At 42.3% G+C, this 21,676-nt stretch overlaps 1 protein-coding gene across 1 annotated transcript in view; it reads left to right on the top strand.

Moving 5' to 3' along the window:
- The window catches only part of RNF144B (ring finger protein 144B), an 80,119-nt gene that overhangs the window by 31,779 nt on the left and 26,664 nt on the right, over positions 1-21,676 (top strand). Inside the window, exons 3-4 of the mRNA XM_074985898.1 lie at positions 7,475-7,579; positions 21,055-21,115. Of these exons, the coding sequence (XP_074841999.1) occupies positions 7,475-7,579; positions 21,055-21,115 (166 nt within the window). The remainder of the gene's footprint in view (positions 1-7,474; positions 7,580-21,054; positions 21,116-21,676) is intronic.

Below are 21,676 nucleotides of genomic sequence, written 5' to 3'. Positions count from 1 at the left end.
GTATGACTCATCATTCTTCAGGCTTGTGGTCTTCTGTTTTTGAGAAGTGAGTTAAGTAATTGAAATGGGAAATGAGTGAAACAAATGCCACTTTAACAATCAATGTGTCATCAAGCTGGTACAATAGTTCTGAGTAAATGACTATAAGATTTTCTCCTTCTAAGGTCTGGTGTATTTAATAGACAAGGCCATGCCTGTTTGGGCAAGTGGGAGAACTCTTGACCTCCCAACTTTCCTGAGCTATGGTGAGCACAGCCTTCTACTTTAGAAAACAATGAGGAGTCCTATAGCACCTTAAAGACTAGCAGATTTATCTGGGAACATATTTTTGTGGGCAAAACCCATTTTTGCCCACAAAAATTTATGCCCAAATGCATTTGCTAGTCTTTAAGGTGCCACAGGACTTCTTATTGTTTTTTACTGATACAGATTAACACAGCATAATTCTGGAAAGATTTAATTGACATTAATGGTGTTTAAATGATGCAAAACTAGTATAAAATACAAATTAGTTCTAAAAAATCCAAGTCCTCTTTCCTAAGAAAAGATTCATTCCCTCTTCCCCCACCACACTTTATTATACTCCTCTCTTTAGAGGGAGGCAGATCAAACATTGTGTCTGTGTCGCAATGCCCCAATAATTTTCAATAAAGCTCACCTCAGAATGTTTTCCAAGTCTACTCACAGGTAGCCAACTGTCATGTTGTGGCATTTTGGTTTCCCTCCAACATTTAAATGCCTCCAAACAACTTGAATATAGAAAATGCAATAAAATTGGCTTATGTAAAATACTTAGCACATGCTCCAAGCACTTGATGTATTCAAAAAACACCTCACAACACCCTTTGAAGTATATATTGTCTCTATTATACAGGTGGTGAAACTGAGACAGACATAAGTAGCTGGCCCAGTACCCAGCAGTAAATTAGCAACAGTGCCGGGCCTAATAAAACACAAGTCCCTGGCCTGAGTCTTTTGTCCAGAACACACTGTCTCTGAGACTAGCTTTAATTTGACAGGTCACTTTGTTCATGATGGCAGGTATATTCACTCTCTTATGCTTAATGATAGCAATCCCACCACATTTGGGGTATCAGAAGCCAGTATGTATTTTATTTTGGTTCTTACAGTCTGGCTTTCTTGACTTTAATACATTTAAAATTGCACGTAAGAATGGTGCTTACCAATAGTAAGCAGATCCAACGAAGGGACAAATCCAGTGACTGCATTTATCAGGTTGGGTGTCAGAAAGAGCCACGAAAAGAAATATGTGTTTTTCTGGAAAGAGGAGCTAGAAGGCAACATGCCCTGTGGTTACATTTGTCTGCTGACACTCAGTTATTTGATGTTCCATCGTTGGCCCTATGGTCACCACAAAAAGTGTGCACAGCCACTGATTTCTCCTTTATTTGACCACAGGACTACAACAGGCTCAGCAAGGTATAACAGCCTTTTGCGTTCTAGCTGCATATGTCTCTATAAGATTCGCTTACAGGACCTTATCCATTAGCCAGTGGAATCAGTGGAGATATTTCCAATGACTTGAATGGGCATTGCATTAACCCTTTAAGTGTTAAGCTCCAGAAGTGGAAAATGAAACAGTGCTGATTTTTCAATCATTGGCATTCAATCTTGGCAATTTTTTAACTGAGCATTTTATAATAAGGGACAGTATATTTAACAGGAAGTTAAATAACATGATGACGAACACATTATAAAACCTTAGATAAATGTATCTATTATTCTACACACTAAGTACTTTCTGAAATGGTGTCACAGAGTTGCTATATCTTGTGCCAGACTGAAAATCTGTGCTCGCTGTGGTGAATATCCATAGGGCTCACTTGCATTGACGTCAATTGCACTGCACACGGGCAGGTACTGAAGAGTGAGTTCCTTTATGATTGGAAGAAGTTAAAGAAATAAGTATTACATCCTATGAGATAAAAATAGATAGTACAATGGAGCCTTGATCTCTGGTTAAAGCCACGTGGTTCATGCTACCACAATACAAATAATAAATAAGTTGTAACCTGTAAAGCTGCTTGGGAAGTTACCCCTATCCATTCCTCTTGCATTTTATTTTTGCTGAAAAGCTTCTTTGACTTTTATTTTATTTTTTTTTGTTTTAATCAAAAGACTAAACATTAAAAAAAATCCAGTTCTGGCAAATAATATTGAAACATTTTCATTTTAAAGGAAAAATATCAATTTTGTGGGTTTTTGATGAGAACTGGATTTTTTTTAGTTGAATAGCCATTTCTGTCTAAATTGTTCCTCAGAATATTTCCAGTGAGCGCTCTCTCTCTCTCTTTGATTTTCGTATTTCCACCTGTTACTCTAAGATTAAGAACTGATCACAATCTACTCTAGAGTTCTTCTTTTGCCTTTTAAGTGATAAAATTAATTGCAGTTAAATTCTGTAAAATTACATATTCCAAACTCACTACCAGATACAGGGGGTCAACAGTATTGCCTGTAGGGCCTAATATAAAAGGGTTGTATTGATTTTCTCACCATCTTCATCCTTTAACTACGTATCCTTTATTTTTCTTAATTAAAAACCAGGTATGAAAAATTTGTCACATGTCAGATTTGTGGTTTCCTTTTATGTTTTCCATGAAAAAAAGCAATAGAGGTGACAATTATTGAGCTGGCAATTTTTGTACAAATAGGAGTTGGGAAAGTTCTTAGAAGACGTTGAGTGTGCTTGATGTACTTGAAAAAGCAAAATGTAGTAATGGCTGAGACCTGTCTTTTGTCTGTGGCAAGTAGGAGATTATTTGAAAGTGGCTTTGAACAGAAATATGGATTTGTAGTGAGGTGTACAAGTGCCCTCATCGTGTCATTGCTTAGCAACATGAGATTTAAATACATTGCCTGAACTAATTTAAAAATCTAAAGGTAGAAGTGTGCAACTGTGCTGATGCCCTAGATAGACTAAATCTCACATTAAACACCTTTACCTCTGGCAATATTTTGTTTAGCCCTATTGGAGATATTCTTTGAAATTGGTGAAGTTAGAATAGTTCCTATGGGAAGTGCTGTGCTGATTGATAATTATATATAAGCGTCTGTTTTCCAGAGTCAGAGTGAGGATGTGATCGTAACAACTCCCTCTAGACTGAAGCTTGCATGAAATGTCTTACTGCAAATGAAATACTGTTATGTTGTAAGGCCAGATCTTTTCAGCATGTCTCTTAACCTTTTCGTCCTTTATGAAACTAAGTGTCATATTGTCTCCACTTGAGCAGTATGCATATAATGTGTATACATGTATGTGTCTATATGCTGTTTCTCTCTTACTCTCTTAGAATACAATAGAATTTTGTACTGTATTAGATATGTACTCTGTGAGTATGCACATAAAATGAGATATTTAATTAAACACTCTTATAAACTTTAATTAAGCCTCACAACATCCTGTGAAGTAGGTAAGCATTTATTATCCCCATTTTATAGATAAGAAAGCTGAGAGAAAAGAGGCTGAAGTGTACTTGTGGGCAGAAAAATGGCCCATCTTGCTGAGCAGATTTGCTTGCTCTGTTACTGTTTTGAGGTACAGCTGCTTGTTTTAATGAGAAAATATTTTCTCCTACTTTTTCAGATAAGATTTTTCCAAAGTTCTCAGCACTGGCCTAACTCTGTTTCCACTGAAGTTAATGGATGTGCCATTGACCTGAGTAAGAGCAGTTAGGTTAGCAGCAAATTCTTTAAATAATCCCACTTCTAAAATTTATCTCGCTTCTTCTGATATCACTGCAAAGTTATGAGAGAAGGAGCTAGATTTTTCTTCTGGCTCATGTATCATGAACATATGTCTAAATTCCATTCACTGGTGGTAATATACAAGACCAGAAGAACACAACTGGACCAGTGTAATTGTTACTCTGGCTGAGCAACAATTACACTTGGTGTCCACAATGCTGTCCTTGTGCAGTTACTTTCAGAGTAGAGGGAATATATGCTTTGTGACTTAAAAAGGTCACACAGAAGGAGAAAGTGCCAGAGCCATGAATGCAATTCATGACTACCTATCACGCACATCACTAACCACCACTTCCTGTGTTTCTGCAGTAATCACATCTTGAAAGAACTGGATTTACTGGCACCCATTCTCTCTTTGTAAGGTGCCTTAAAGAGCTCTAATTTTCAGAAGGCCTTGGGAGCTCACTTCTGAAAATCTTGGCCATAGTTTCTATACACAGTAAATCGTATGTTTGATGTCTCAACAGAGTTTCATGACTGCAATGTTTTGCTTGTTTAAGCAAAAACTACACATTGTCGGTAACTTGTTCCTGGGATGTGGAAATGTTTGTATGATGCTGCAAATGCCAATAAGTATTTTACTGCATAAATTTATAACCCTTTGGCCTGTTTTCACCAGAGTCATGACTTGCAGCAGTGCATCATTGTCATCTACTTTATAATGCATTTATATTAGCAGCTGGGTTCATAAACATACTAATAAAAGCTTAAAGAAGTTACTCTGTGTTAAAAGTTACAATGCACTCATTTTTTATTCCTGTGATGCTAAATGTGGGAAGAAAAGGGTGAGCTTCTTTTAATGGTTCCCAGACAGACAGATGTGTGATCATTAGGCAAGTCATTTTTTGGGCTCTGTCCTGGAATGTGCTGGACGCCACCTGAGAAGCATTCTGCACCTTCAGCTGTCAGGGAATGAGAGGAAAATACATGGTTTCCTTGAAGTACTTCTGCTCCCCTCTCTTCACCTGCTAGGAGTGCGAGGCATGCCTGCAAGCCATGTACTTTCCCCATGCTCCCTAACAGACAGGGGAGTGGGAACAAGAACAAGCAGTAGTGCTTCTTGTCTAGAAAAACAGATGGCCAAACTCAAGCCCCAAACCACCTCCCCTCTCACTCTCCCAGTGGGAGTCAAGCCCGAACACCTCCCCCACAGAACTCAAGCCCAAAACTGCCCCCCCGCCCACAGGCTTATCCCCACCCCCTGCAGCTCCAGATCACCCTCCACAGCCCCAGCCCCCCTCTCTGCTCTAAATGAATGCCCTCCCACACCCGTCTCACTGGAGCTGCCAATGGAGCCAGGGATGAAGGTGTCATGTCTGGCCTCCTGGGGCTGGGCCGAGCTGCAGGTGCTGCACTGCACGCCCAGGCCTTGCCAGGCCCCGAGGCTGGGCCCAGCTGCAGGCACTGAGGCAGCATGCACCGCGCTGAGTCACAGCTGCTGGGGCAGCTTCAGGTGGCAGGAGATGCGCAAGCTCCCGGGTGGAGTGCAGGAGCCACTCCAGGACCAGAGGAGCCATGCGGCTCCCAGCTGGAGACGTACATGCATGGAGGTGAGGGGAAGAACACTCAACAGGTGCAGCTGTACTGAACCGCATTTCTCACCCCCCACTGCCCTGAATGGGGAGCATAGCCCAGCCGCCTGCCAAAATGGCGGTGCTGCCGAAAAAAGTGCGGCGTTCCCGCAGAAAAAATGCCCTGGCAAGCAGTATCCTGATAGTCCATGGCTGCCTCCTCCACAACTTCTCGAAATGGTGCCCTCATATGCAGAGATATAAAGGGGCTCCTTACACCTTCTTACATTACCACAGGGGTGGGCAGCAGAGTTTAGAATGTAATCTGTTGCTATTAACATTAGGCTTTTGAAACTCTTTAAAATTAAATCCCTAAATTTTGGAAATAAATTGCCTGATGATCTCCTTCTAAATACAGTAAACTCTTTCATCTCCAGCAGGCCTGGGACCAGGAGTTTGCTGGATATTCAAATATTCTAGATAATAGAGAAATATACCTAGCAATGCATAACACTAAACAAAAACAAGATTAGATATTTAGAGACAAAATAAAATGTACGCAGCGTACTTGATTTACCGACAACAGTCGTATTGTACTCTGTAAACTTATACTATATTTGCTGTATTTATTTGCATTTACTTTCACTATACTCTACTTATGGAAAACGTGACATTTACTTATGGCTAAAATGCCAGTTATTTGAAAGTTCTGGATAATAGAATGCTGGATATGAAAGAGTTTACTGTACAACTTTTACAAAAAAAATTTAAACATCTTCTTGGAAATCAGATCTTATTTTAAATGCCATGCCATTTGCATTTGAAATAAATTAGTTTTGATAGTTTAAATTTCAAATAATTTGAAATAAATTGGTTAAGCTGCTACAAGGATTTGGCAGGTGTACATTTTGCTGGCATGCAGGGTAGAAATGAAATTGCATCATTTTGCAGTATACATTATTACATCACTTTTACCTGGAACATTAGTCAATATTTTTTTCAGAAGCCACGTTGGCTTCGCTACTAACCTGTGTATTTTAGAGTTAGAAACCTCTGTTACACCAGTTTAAATTGTTTGAGTTCAGTGCACATGCACTGCTGTAAAACTAATATAATGTCCTGGAGAACTGTCCCTTAAAATCCAAATTGAATATGTCATAATGGGGCCGAATCCACCAGGATCTGCTCTACTTCATGAAATGTCTGAAGAAGAAATACCACATAGTTATTTTTGTGCACTGAGGTGATGTGGACCCATGCCAGAGGGCCTCTTTGTTGGAAACAGACTTTGAATACATGCTCAGTAGGTCAGTAGTTGATGGCAAGTGATGGAAATGACCCGGTCTATTTAGATGAAAGTCGATAGCCTCACTCTTTCCAGATGTGTGCTCTCCGAGCCAATCTATAAACTGCCTTCATTGCAGATTGCTGAGACAGCAACTCTCCTACTTGTAAATGAGACCCTATGATGGTGGCCACTATGTGAGAGACTGAATTAAAAATACAGGGAGGGAAAATAGAAGAGCAAAACCTGTTTTAATTAGAATGAAATATAGTCTGTTCTTTTCTAAGTCTAACCTTAATGTAGAGAAAATATGTTTACACAGAAGGACTTAACTTGCTGACTTCAGTAAACTCAATATATGCTGGATGAAGTCATACATAATTAATTGTTCTTTGCTGCATTCTTCCCAAAGTAATGGTTCTTATTCACAGGTGTGATGCTTTATATTTACTTTATACTAGTGCCCTAGGACAACCAATTAAGGAAGTGTAGGTGACAGCTTGTAGTGCAGTTTGGGTGACTAGATAGCAAGTGTGTAATATCAGGACAGGGGATGGAGGGCAGTGTTCCCTCTATTTTTGGTCATCCATGTGTGGAATAAATGTTATGTGCACTGAGGCATGTGGGGTGTGCACCACCAGTAGAAATACGTGCTGCTGGCCATTGTCTAATCAGCAGGGTGGCATCTGAATCTCTCCTAGGGGGCTGCCCAAGCGCTCAGATTATAAGGAAATCTGATGGGCGTGGGAGTAAGAGCTACCCATGTAGGACAAAGCCCCAAATATTGGGAGTATCCATATCAAATTAGGATATCTGGTCACCCTCAGTGCAATATTAACATCTAATGTTACCGTCATGTGAGCTGCAACTTGCCATCAATTCCCTTTTTTTTTTCTTTCTTCCTTTCTAGTGCCTAAAACAGTACATGCAGCTGGCGATTCGAGAAGGCTGCGGTTCTCCCATCACTTGCCCAGACATTGTGTGCTTGAACCATGGGACCTTACAAGAAGCAGAGGTAGTGACACTTGTCTTGTCTCCTCTTTTTAACCCACCTTCATATACATTAAAAATACAATATGATACTCTTCCCCTCTTGCCCTTAGTTATCTTTCATGAGTCTGTAGCAGAAAGCCCAACTGACAGTAGAAATGAGAGACAATACAGAGGCATGGATGTCGTGGGAGCTCCAGGACTGGGGCACCCTGGGGAAAAAAATAGTGGGTGCTCCCTATCCACGGGCAGCCCCCTCCCTTCAGCTCCTCCCATTCCCCCAGCACCTCCCACCCACCAGTGGCCCTGCCAATCAGCTCCTCCTGCTTCCTCCCTGGGTGTCATGCCTGCTGTGGATCAGCTGTTCAGCAGTGTTCAGGAGGAGGTGTTGGGAGGGTGGGCAAGAAGTGAGGGTGAGGTGCTTGTGGGGGAAGGGGTAGAACATGGTGGGGGGTGGGGAAGAGGTAGAATAGGGGCACAGCCTGGAGCAGAGCGAAGGTTGAGCCCCACCCCCGTAACTCATACAGACGACGCCTAGGGACAAGTAGGTGTTTTCCTTTTCGGTCTTAAGGAAATGCTTACTTGGCACCCAGACAATAGCTGAATGATCCATGCAGGTAATTTAACCAGCAATCATGAAACATCCATGCATAGTGATGGCTGGGGTGGCTTCGGTGTGGGTCTCTCCTGGGCGTGCTTCCAGACTCCTGTGGGTACTTCCAGACTCCTGCTCTTTTAAGTGGGGGTGAGGATGTAGCCCCATATGTTTGTACTGAGAGTGATACAGGAAAAATGAGGCCCTATTATGTGTCAGCATGCTGACAGGGTGGGGCAAAGGGGGCAGTTGCCCCCCCCCCCCCCCGTGCCTTTGACGTACTGCAGCAGCGCTGCTCTAGCTGTGTGTGTAACCTGGCGTGGGTGAGACTTCGCTGCCCTGAGCGGGGAGGTAAGACTGAGTTGAGTGTTACTGTTGCTGGGCAGATTTAGCACTCCACCCAGAAGGGTCTCTTAAAGAGGTAGCTCCCTATTAAGTGCATGGGTTACATGTGCGGCTGTGAGGGAGTGGGAGGGGGCCAGCAGTGCAGTCTGGGCAGCGCTGAGGGCTGACTGCCTTTGGCTCCACCCCTTCCACTCTTGGCCCCTGGCCCTTCTGTGGCATGGAGCTGGGCCCCCTGCCCACCATGTCCTGGGGCCTGCAGCCATTGTCAGCCTCCTGTGCATCTGTCTTTCTCTCAGTTGTAAAGGAAAGCTGGGTGGGAGTTAGATTAAACAGGTGAGAAGAGTGAGGGTCTCAAAACCCAAAACAGAGAGCTTCCCAAGAGATGTTCCCAAGGCTGTGCTTGCTTAGATGGTAAATACAGGAAGTGTAAAGGTGGCTAAAAGTTATAAACTACCTTTGGCCACACTCGCCCCATCCCTGCTCCAAGTGCAGGAATGGAAAAGTGAGACCCAAGCCTGAATTATTTGTGTGGAAGTAGTTGGGAAACTGGTGGGCCTTCTCTCTCCTTGGGAAGTAGGCCACCAGCCTTGATCAGAAAAGAATGTTTTCTTTAAAGTTGTATCAAAACTCTTTTAAAATGGTACAAAGAGTTTTACTTTATGAAGCTATGTTTATGGAGCTGCAAAAATGTTAAATTCCCATTAGTTGAGCAAGAGGCCACTCCAGGCCATGAATTAATGGACATTAACGTATTCCTTGGGTGTTCTGTGAGGTTAAGAGCTGAGTGACTAAACGAGTGCATTAGTGGTCCATGGATGAAAGAATGTTCTCAAACTCCCTGTTGGCATTGCTGCCAGAAGATGAATGTGTTGCCTTTTAAAAGTCTAAAACAAAGTGTCCAATGGGTTTCATTGGCTACGCCTTTCTGCTATGAAACATAGTTTACAACAGATTGGTTTTATTGTTTCCTCCTTTCTCCTGTTTCCTTCAGTGATCGTAAAAAGTTGTTCTGTAAAACCTGATGATTATGTTTGGACTCTTCTATTTCTGTTTCTCTTTCTCATTTACAGTGGCTGCATTGCCTAACAGAGGGATAGCTGTGTTACTCTGTATTCACTAAAACAACGAGTCCTGTGGTGCCTTAAAGACTTACAGATTTATTTGCTCATAAACTTTCATGGGCAAAAACACACTAAGGCTGTGGCTATGCTACCCCGCCCTTTCAGAAGGGGAAAGTAAATGCAGCCGTTCGAAAATGCAAATGAGACATCAATATGAATATTCAGAACCTCATTTGCATAACGACGGCCACCCAGCCCATTGAAAGTGCTGATTTTGAAATAAAGATAGCTGTGTAACCAGGATTCCTTCGAAAGGGTGTCCCGATTTTGAAAGTACCCTCCTCCCCCAAAAAATTTGGAAAGAATGGTGCTTTTGAAATTGGGGCACCCCTTTGAAGGATCCCTGGCTATAAAGCTATTTTTATTTCAAAACCAGCACTTTCAACAGGCTGGGTGGCCACCATTATGCAAATGAAGCACTGAATAATCTTATCAGCACCTTATCAGTACCCCAAAAGGGAGGAGTAGTATAGCTGTGGCCTAAGTCAGATTCATTTGATGAATCCCAACCAAATCTGTTTTTGCTTCAGGATATCACATGCAATCACTTAACTATTTGTAATTTTTTTAGAATAGTTAATTTGAATAATATATAATGAGCTTTTGTTTCAAACTGCATGCTGTGTATTTAAATAGATGACAGTACAAGTGCAACATACAAACAAGAGTATTGAAGGTGTTTTGGTATGGAAATATAACCAAACCTCACAGGAGTCAACGCAGGATCCAAAAAGCAAGTTCCCATTTCAGGCAAAAAAAACCCAAAACAAAATAAAACAAAAAAAATCTTACATTCACAAAGTGGAATATCCTAGATAGTTGGCCTTCAATTTTTGCCTAGAAAGATCAAGCCAGACACCACTTCCTTAAGGGAGATATCTGACTCAGTCGGCCATTCCCTCTTCACCATTTGGTGAACTGCATCTTAACACATTTTTTTTCTCAGTTGAGTATGACATGGTTTTAAATTTGGGCAGTCAAGCAATTAAAATAATTAATCACAATTAATCTCACTGTTAAACAATAATAATTGTTTTTTAAATTTAACACATTAATTTGCTAGTAAGCCCTTACTCACTTTCTGCGCCCCCTTCATGCTTTGAGACCTGCAGCATATGTGGCAGGATGAAAGCTCAGAGAGTGGAATGTTGTATGCATCCATTTAACTTAATGAAGCGGGGGGCGGGGGTGGAGGGGGGGCTGTCTTTAGACCCTTTGGGGATATGGCATGGGAAAGACCAATCCTAGTACTGCAGATGTATTGATTCCTTCTGCCCGCTGCCTGCTGTGATGTAGGCTTTCTTCCTGGGGTTTAAAATCATGTTTATCATCACCGGCTCACTTACGACGTTTACACAGACTTCTGGATGGGGACCTGCTGGTTTCAATGCCCATAGCTGCAAGGAAGAGTCAGGGGATCTGCAGCCATCCCCACTAGCTGAGGAGACAGCCCAGACACCTGGGATTTCTGGAGGGGACCCTTGCTTCAGCTGTGATGCTGTTATTAGGTAGGAGTCCGTGCTGTGTTAGCCGCTGTGTGGCCTCTTCACTGAATCCCCCCTTACAGTTCAGGTGGAAGAGGCGACGCCATATGGGTGCAGACAGGCAGAAGGGGGACTCCAAAGGTAGCAATGGAAGGACATTGGGTGAGGCCACAGGCTGTGGTCTGAGTCCAACAGCCCCCAAATCCAGCTCAGCATCGTACCAGGCAGGCTTTATAGCAGGTTGCTGTAGGCAGAGTGTCTAAAAGACACTGCTTTAGGGGCTGGTACAAATGTACCTTGGGAGGGCACTGCTTTACCCGCCACTCACCTGTATCTGGAGCTGCCACTTCCCAGCCTGCTGAGGCTTTGTGTGATCTCAGGGATCCCTCCCTCACCCCTCCTCCTTCCTCCTCTCAGAGGCCAGGCAGAAGTCAGAGAGTCTACCCCAGGCCAGGAGCAGGCAGCTGCGTGGTTAGCTTTGGAGGTGCACAGCTGGGGAGAGTGCACCACAAAGGCAGGGGGTGGATCACTGTTTAGTAGAGCTGTTAATGCGCTTTGATTTTTTTTTTTAACACACCAGTTCTGCCCTGCGCTAATTGCAGATGTTAATGTGTGTCATTGACAGCCCTGTTTTAAACACATTAAACTGTGTCCATATGGGATGTTAAGTGAGCTTTCTAGTTGTGTTAGCTAACAGATAATCTACCCTCCTACCTTCTATTCTAGACAAGGTTATGGGGTGAATCTGGGACCCAATCCAAAGCCAACTGAAAAATTGATGGAAGCCTTTTCATTAACTTCAGTGAACATTGGATGAAACCTTGAGTGCTCCTGAATGGAGGGACACTTGTCACAGTGCAGGCTAGTGTTATGAAAGTGTCCGACGCCCTCTCTCAGTGTACTTATCTTCTTAGTATGCAGTGTTTCTTTTATTCCACTCCATAACCTATTCTGTTTTCAGTGTAAATGGGATACCTGTTTTATATTTCAGTAAAACTGTCCAGGGTGTGTAACTATATTGTTAGATAAATTTCCAGCCATAACCCTTGGTTCTGAGTTGCATTCTGAAGTATAAGCCCTTGCTGTAGTTTATTGCTTTCCATTCTGGCAAATGTTTAAAGTTATATTCCAGCAAAGCCTTAAATGATTACTTGTTGCTCAAGGACTGTGTATGTGTCATACTGCTTAAAAAAACAAACAAATGAAAATAGGAACATGTCTTTTTTTAAATCACAGCTGAACATTTCAGGTATGTTTGGTTAGAATGTACTACTTGTTCTCAACATGAAGGAATTAGATGCAGGGTGAAATGAAGCTAAATTGGAGGACATAATGTTACCCACACAAATTTCTTTAGGGACACTTTTACACTTCAGGGACATACACACTTTACACAATTCCTAGGGCTCAAGGAGTGACCTTGTTAATTTAAACTTCCACTCTTACCTAATTCCTAGGGCTCGGTATAATTCCCTGCAGGTCTGCAGAATCTGTGCCACAGAAAAAGCCTTACACAGTCATATTCTTATTCTCTATTTATTGACAATTAGCAAGCAAGCAGAATACATGCTAAGCACATGGTATCATGCTCACCAATCCTGATAAAGGCAGGCAGACTTCCCTTGTTAGACTGTCGGTCTCTCTGGATGATGATTGCTGCACCTGAGGGTCTGGCAGGTCTGGTATTGGGGGTGAGTCCACCCAGGTATTCTTTCTTCTTCTTCCTCCTGCCTTTTTTTCCCTTTCCTTCCTGCTCCTGTTTTCCTTCTTGGACCCCAGTTTAAGTGGTGAAACTAGAGTCCTGCTTAGTTATATCTTGACAGGTTATTTTAGTATAATTTTACTAACCATTCCTAACCTACTGTAACAGAATTACCTAACCAACCATATGCCACCACCTAAATTTGATTTCATAGAATCAAAGAATCCTAAGGCTGGAAAGGACCTCAGGAGGTCATTGAGTCAAGCCCTCTGCCTAAAGCACGATCAGTCCCAACTAAGTCATCCCAGCCAGGACTTTGTCAAGCTAGGACTTAAAAACTTGTAGGGATGGAGATTCCACCACCTCTGTAGGTAATGTATTCCAGTGCTTTGTCACCCTCCTGGAGAAACAGTTTTTCCTTATATCCAACTTATACCTCCCCCTCTGTAACTTCAGACCATTGTTCCTTTTTCTGCCATCTGTCACTACTGAGAACAGCCTCTCCATCCTCCTCTTCCATCTTTAAAGCCCATCTTCAGGAAATTGAAGGCTGCTATTAAATCGCCCTTCACTCTTCTCTTCTGCAAACTAAACAAGCCCAAATCCCTCAGCCTTGCCTTTCAGGTCATGTGATCCAGCCCTTTAATCATTTTGGTTGCTCTCTGCTGGACCATCTCCAAAGCATCCACATCCTTTCTATACTGGGGGTAGGGTGCCCAGAACTGGACACAATACTCCAGATGTGGCCTCATCAGTGCCGAATAGAGGGGAATAATTTCTCTATATGTGCTGGAAGTGCTTCTCCTAATGAACCCCAGTATGCCACCACCAACGAGAGGTTGAAACATTGATCACTACCCATTGGGCCCGACCGGCAGGCCAGGTTTCTATCCACCTTACAGTCCATGTATCCAATCCATACTTCCTTAACACATGTGCAAAAATATTGTGGGAGACTGTATCAAAAGCTTTGCTAACGTCAAAGTATATCACATCCATTGACTTCCCCATGTCCATCGAGCCAGTTACCTCATCGTAGAAGCTAATCGGATTGGTCAAGCAGGACTTGTTCTTGGTGAATCCATGTTGACTATTACTAATCACTTTCCCCTCTTCCAAGTGCTGCAAAATGGATTCCTTGAGGATCCTCTTCATGATTTTTCCCGGGATTGAGGTAAGTCTGGCTGGTCTACAGTTCCCTGGATTATTGTTCTTGTCTTTTTTAAATATGGGCACTGTATTTGCCTTTTTCCAGTCATCCAGGACTTGTCTTGATTGCCACAAGTTTTCAAAGATAATGGCCAAAACCTCTGCAATATTTGACAATTTCCTCAGTACCTTTGGAGGCATTAAATCCAAACCAATGCATTTGTGTGTGTCCAGCTTTTCTAAATAGCTCTTAACCTCATGTACACCTAGCAAAATTAATTATACAGCAGACATACAATTGCAAACCAGACAGAGATCATACAGAAGACAATAGGAAACTGAGGAGAATTATCGTATAATGAGGATTCCACAATCTCAGTTATTGACAAGTGGTTTCTTGCCAGACAAAATGATGTTAACTAAGTTTTGTCTACCCATCTAGAAATCTGTTTCTTTATCAGATGATAGTGGGTGGCCTTAGGATGTGGCCTTCTTCTAACAGCCTGGTGTTATGCTATTGTAACGAAATTTAGATGGAATGTAAATATGTGACCTCTGGCTTTACAGTTAATGGTGCCTGCTGCTCTTCATTCTGTATGAATGGGAAGGCTTTTCAATATGGTTATAGAAAAACCATATTTGTTATACTACTACAATAGGGGAAGAGTAGATTCCATATGTGAAGGAAGTAGAGCTGTGAGGGTTCCTTACAGACCCATTTCCATCCCGTTCTGACCAAAAGCCTCATTTTGTCTCTGGTACAGCATTCTCCATTGCCCCAAATCTGGAAATTGACCCAATAATCCACAGTATTAACTGGCTTCCTTCCAAAGGGTTGAAATCAATCAAATCAATCAATCAGTTAAATGATATGTTGCCAAAAAGTATTCTAGTTTCCAAGAGAATGATTCTTCTTCATTCCAGCCGAAATGGCCTGGGAAGTATGCCATTCATAGAAATCGTAGCAAGCGCTGTTTTGCTGATGGGTCTGATTTATTATATCGAAAAATCTGTGGACGTGAAATCATTTGCCAAGATAAATAGTGTTCTGTGAATTGTTACTCTGGAGGAATACTTAAATGGATTGTTGAGAAGCTTTTCCTGTTGTTTATCACACAGTAAGGCCACAGGCAGGCTTAAATTACAGGCAACAGCAGCCAAAGGATAAGTCTGATGGCTTTTTAAGTATGTTATTATATTATAGTCAGCAAGCAGGACACTTGCAATTTGAAATGTTACTTTTAGGCAGCTTGCTCCCTACTTTTAGGCGGCTTGCTCCCTGCTTTCATCAGCTTGGCAATGGTGGTAGAATTGGTGTACTAGGAAAAAAAACCCACAACTTCATTTTTTTATTAGTTAAATAACCAATTTTCACCCAGACATAGAGTGTGTTACTATTTGGCCATATTTTGTCATAAGATAAGTTCTAGCTAGATCGGCGCTGGAACAGGAATTCTCATCCATGAAAAATGTGGAGACGTGTTTTGTTTATGTTGTGATTTGGAAACTTAAAATTTTCTGCAAAACTAGATTTAAAATAATTGGGGAGTCAGGGAGCTTGATTGATACGTTCATTAAAACAAAACTACTTCATTTTCTAAAATACTGCAACATGAAAAACTGATACATTGCATTTTAACCTTCTTGAGCAGCTGCCTTTCAAAAGTTTTCTTTTTCTCTAAATGAAACATTATGAAAATCAACACATTCCCTCTGAAAGTTTTGATTTTGATGAAATGGCGTTTTGTGACAAAACAGAAGGATGCTCTGTTGGAAATTTTTTTTACCAGTGGTGAAATCTTGGACATTGCATTAAGGCTACAGCTTACTTGTAGCATAGCCATTTTAAAAGCATGCATAAATGAGAAAAAACAGCAGTATCAGGTGAAGGCAGGGTCTGTTTTAAAATAAATAGAACCATTTTAAAAAGCAAACAATTTGTCTTCTCAGACAATATATTTTGTTCTTTAAGAACCAGTTTTGAACACTACTTAGGCTGTGGCTACACTACCCCTTCCTTTTGGAAGGGGCATGTAAATAACCGGTATCAGAACTGTTTAATAATGGACTGTTAGGAATATTCAGTGCCTCATTAGCATAATGACAGCCAGTCATGCTTTGAAAATGCTGCTTTTGAAACGCAAACTGGCCATGTAGACGAGGTCACTTTGAAATAAACCCCAGACTTTGAAATCCCCTTATTCCCAAAATGAGCAGCTCTTTAATAGAGAAGGTGAATATTTTATAATGAAACTAGTGTATGCCCTGTCTAGTGGGGGAGGGGATTGGAGTGATCTTTGTCTCAGACACTGAGGAGACTAAAACCTCTTTCTGCCCCATTAAACCTAACCCAAGTTAAACTTATTTGATCTTTACTTTTAGAAGTGTTTCCTGTAGTCTGTGATGTCAATAATATTCTGCGAGAAATGCTATGCCATTTATACATTTTGTGCTTTTAAACACTTAAGGTGTGGCTTTCTTAGTTGAATTCTCTGTAGAAGTGATGTTTGCTGGGTGGAAGGAGACGAGGAATGATTTTAAACTTCTCCAATGTGAAGAGAAATTAAAAAAGACTGGGACTTTTCATCTTAGAAAAATGGAGCCTAAGGGGAGATTTGATAGAGGTCTATCAAATCATAACTGGCGCAGAAAAAGTGAACAAGGAAAAGTTATTTACTTGTTAGCATAACAAAAGAACTAGGAATCACCAAATGAAATTAATAGGTAGCAGGTTTAAGACAAACAAAAGGAAGTTTTTCTTCATACAGCACATAGTAGGCCTGTGAAATTCCTTGCCAGAGGATGTTCTGAAGACCAGGACTTTAACAGGGTTCAAAAAAGAACTAAGTACATTCATGGACGTTAGGACCATCAATGGCGGCTCTAGCCTCGGTCAGAGGCTGGAAATAGATGACAAGGGAGGGATTACTTGATGATTATCTGTTCTGTTCACTCCGTCTGTGGCATCTGGTGTTGGACACTGTTGGAAGACAGGATACTGGGCTAGGAGAACCTTTGATCTGCCCCAGTATGATGTTCTTACATTCTCATATGCAACAGTTTATACAGCCTCCGTGCATGGATATAGGGCTTTTGTCAGAGAGAGTTACTGGCTGGTGCAGCTCCCTGTGGTAGCCGGGTTCCTGGTGTTTGTGCTGCTGTTCTGAGAGAGGCACTCGTTTGCTCAAACATACATTTTACTAGACCATCATCTCTTGTGAGCAACCTCCCTCTGAGCAAGATTTGGGCATGGTTGGTCTACATAGCTGCTCAGGGGCAAACATAAGGTAAGATCCATTCTCCTCTGTGACCGTCCTGAGTCTCCATTGCAAGCCTGAGGCTCTATGAGGGGTACACAGCACCTGCTGGGAGAATAGGTAGCGCTTTGGCTCCACCACCTGCAGTATGCTGGCCACTGGAGCAGTGGGAGGGAATGTTGGGGAGGGCACAAGCGAGGACTAATTCCCAGCTGCTTCTGTGTGCTGTCCTGCTTTAAGGACTGTTAGTAAATAGGCAGCCTAGTCCTTTGTGACTTGAGCCTTTCATACTCCTCTCTTCCTATTTTTGCCTCAGGGACCTATGGTGTCCCCCAGCTACCGTAACCTTTATAGGATTCATTCAGAACCCCTACTTTTGGACGTGTGCGTGGATGTCACAGGGCATTTGGTGTTTAAAAAAAGCTCCATATGTTTACTGACATTGCCCATAAGTATCTCTGCTTTGTGGGAGAGGCACTATCACAGCTACAGTTATATTGTTCCAGTAATATTTTAGCATTGCACAAGTGCCTACTATGTGTAGAAAATCTAAAACTTAAAAGCCAAAAAGTATGATGAATCTCAAATGCAGTTCTTTACAGCTTTTCAGAGGAGAAGAGCAATGGGCCTCTTGCTATCCATGTACATTTTCACTGGCTCTTCAATTTAATTAAACATCTCTGAGACATTTCTTTTCGCATTTCTAAACCAGCCTCCTTCGGTTGGATAATTTCTTAACCTGGAACAAAATTTGGTATTTTCCTTTGGTGCATGTCTGCTCTCCTTCCTTAATCAGGTTTTAATCCATCTTTTTACAGATTTGGTTCCCAGCTCTGATTCCCAATTGTTTTGGAAGCTCTGGGTGCACATAGAGGTGCAGGAGTGTGGGTGTTTGGGGTGAAGTGGATGGGGTTATAGAGAGTGGGAGTAGAAATGCAATGGATGGGTAAGAGAGAAGTTAACAGCCTAAGAAATGCCAGGATAGGAGGAGATGAACATTTTACTTCACAGTGTTCCCGTCTGATGCTTGTCGTCTTTGATTTATTAGATGTAACTGAGATTAAAATTTCCTTGTGACAGGAATGTGCCACTTTCATTTCCCTATGAAGTGCCAAGGCCTGAATAAATAATAATTATAATTTCATTACTCTCTTTTTAATTCACAGCACTAGCAGCTACAGGTTGAACCTCTCTAGTTCAGCACTCTTTTGTCTGTCAACATCCATAATCCAGCATGATTTTAGTTAGCTGGATGATGGTTTATCATAGGTGTGGCCAAATGTGCATGGTCCTGTAAAGTTTGTTTACAGCTACCAGTCCGGATTTTCCATGTTCTGTGCTGTTATTTAGCTATTGTTGTTGTTTTATTTTCTCAGGAGTCTTGGGAACCTCTGTTTGTAAGATGCATATAAATGAAAGGGTGAATAGATGCTGGGGCCAGCCACCCAAGTCCCATGAGCCCGGCAAGCACCCCCACCCGAGCCCCTCCCTTCCCCAAAGCCAGGCACCACCAGCCCCCCCACTTTCACCCCATCCACTCCCCTGAGCCAGGCACCTCTAGCCCCCATCCTCTGTCTCCCCCACTGCTCCCCAATACACACTCACTCACCTTTGCAGGAGGCAGCTAACTTCATGTGGGTCTTTGCTGGCTGCCTGCTCTTTATAGGGGCTGCACCAGGTCTCCCACCTGCAGCCAGCTCTGGCTCAACCCCTGCAGGGCCACATGGCCCTGGCTCAGCTCCACCCTGTCCTGCTGCAGCCGTAACCCACCCCAGGCTTAACCCTCTGTCCACCTCCTATGCCCCCAACCCACTGCCAGGCTTAACCCTCCTCAACTGCCCTACCAACCCAGGACTCACCCTGCAAAAGGAGCTCCAGGTGCTCCTGCTGCTTCCCCAGATGCAGAACGTGTGTTCTGGTAGGGAAAAAAGCCTCCCCCAACTTACAAGAAATTCGACTTATGCGAGGGTGCATGGGAATGGAACCCTTGCATAACTCAAGGGACTACTGTACATGATCTCTCACCCCTCCTTTTTTATAAAATAGGGTATGAGTGAAACCCATTGAAACCAATAGGATCATGGTAGGATTTTTCTCTGAATTTATTCCATAAAGAAATTTCTTGGACTTTGTGTTTTCTATAGGCTGAACTTTTAATGATAGCATCTGTTAATGTTTTAACACATTTTCTTCTCAGAGTTGGATATTTTTCCAAAAGAGCAAATATTTATGTATTACATGGCAGGAGTAAAGTCTACAATGAACTTTGGCCCATCGTGCATTCTACTGTATATTCATTAACTTTAAGTAAAGCTATGAGAACAGCTTTTTCTTCCATTTGGAGGTACTTGGGAACAGGGACAGCTGGTCTTTAAGGTTATTTGAGCTAATCCCCTCAAATATTGCCAACCCTATCAACTACACTGTAGGTATGGGTTTGTGTAGTTGTTGCATTAACATTTACTGCTACCAGGGGACTCCTGGTGGAGATAATGCTGCTTAAGTCCTCAGAGTGGGCTGAACCCCTGCATTGCCACTGGGGTCTCATAGACCTGTAACCCCAGAAATCTCTGCAGCCCATAAACTGCAGACAGCAGTTTTATGTTCCAGACGGATTGATTCATACCTTTTAATAAAATGGCAGTTAATTGGTTTGAACAAATACATTCTTTGCTCTTTCCCAGTGGCAAAAGCAATCCACACTATCAGAAGGATAACTTGCATTTCTGTCTGTTTTATATTGCTTTTCCCACAAGCAGAGGGCACGCCAACCAAATGTTTCTTACTGCTTCAGTGAGGACAGGAAAAGGTTCACTACTAGATTCTGGGGCACAATGCTATGGGGCCTCATAAGAAGTTCAGGGAGCCCTCCGCACCCTCTGATGCTATTCATTTCTATGTGTAAGAACAGAAGCATCTCTGTAATGAGGTCCTAATTTAACAGGAAAAATGAAAGAAGTTGGGCATATGCTTGAGAGAAAAGAGAAGACACTGTGGCAGCATAATAGCATTTTTTTCAGAATTATGGAAAACAAATTACAGTGGTGGATAAATACAGGTGACAGGCTCAAAATGTAAGAGCCAGGGGGCCATATCCTCATCTGGTATAAATCAGTGTGCCTTCACTGACTGAAATGAGTCAGGCTAGTTTGCACCAGTTGTGGATCTGGCTAGCAATCTGAAAATTTAGGGTAACGGAATGTCTTTCTAGGAGGTTACTAGTGAAGTATACAATCCTTCACGTTGGGGTCACCAGTTCAAATTCAGCCGCCATTGGTAGTGAGTCACACATGCCAGTTAATGCCCCCCATTTCATTGCCTCCATGAAAAGAGTTGGGTAAGTTTAGTCCAGTTTCCAGTGGACAAAGGTGCACATCACAATATCCCGCAAAACTGTTGTTGTCAATCTTAGCCAAAAGACCAAAGAATGGAGACTCCCCTGTCAGTACCCTTGAGGTGGTTTGAGGCACCGAACTTGAAGGATGTTGGCAGAGGAAAACTTTTCTTGTTGTTCTTCTTTATATGAAAGAACCTGGGTTGGAAACCCATCACCTTTCATTAATGATACAGCCGCATGAAACAAATTGGGAAGCTGGAAGTAAATAAAGCACCCATGACAAACTATTTCCTGGGGAAGAGTAATAAACATGGACTAAGTTCCTGGGATATGTTAACCTGAAATACGGGTGCTCTGCAGTTAACTAGATTTAGATCTGGAAAAGAAAGGGATTGAGGAAAATGAGGGAGAAATAGTAAAGGAAGATCACAGTCAAAAGAGCAGTCATGAGAGGCTGGCTGGCTTTTTCTTTTCCTAACATCTCTTCTATTCTTATGTTTCTCGTTTCAGATTGCCTGTTTGGTACCTGTTGACCAGTTTCAGTTATACCAGCGACTGAAATTTGAACGAGGTGTGAACCATTTATTTCTTATATCTATCTTGACTTAAAATATGGGGTGAGAGGCTGCTACTGAATACCAGAGTGCACCGTCACCTCGGGCAGGGGAGGCCCTCATTTTGACATAGTTTAACTACCAGGAGTAGGCTGGATGCTATCCCCGCTCAAGTTGATAACAAACCTCCCATGGACTCTTTTAGGAACAGGACCAACAGGGCAACTTTTTGATTTAGTGTGTTAGCCAATATGTGCAAATCTGTGCCTGGGGTTGTCCTTGGGATTGGACTATCTTTCCTGATGAGTCCTTTATCCTTGGTTTTAGGGATAGATGCAATGAGGGGACATCCTTGATAGAATGGGGGCAGCAGACCCCTGCTGTAGGGGGAACAGATGTTCTTTGCATTAGGGTAGGATGCCAGGAGCTGACAGTGGTATGGAGGCATGGAGCATCCATGTGGGTGTCCCTGGTTTTCCGTGTATCCTAGGAAATCTGCAGTGCTTGGGCTCCTCCATGTGGGGCAATCCCAGTTTGCATGATAGGACGATAAAAAGGAGTTGAGGAAATCTCAGGAA

The sequence above is a fragment of the Carettochelys insculpta genome, chromosome 2 (genome assembly GCF_033958435.1).
Source record: "Carettochelys insculpta isolate YL-2023 chromosome 2, ASM3395843v1, whole genome shotgun sequence".
NCBI classification, from domain to species: Eukaryota; Metazoa; Chordata; order Testudines; family Carettochelyidae; genus Carettochelys; species Carettochelys insculpta.
Note: the sequence above shows the minus strand (reverse complement) of the source record. Positions and strands in the feature narration are given on the sequence as shown.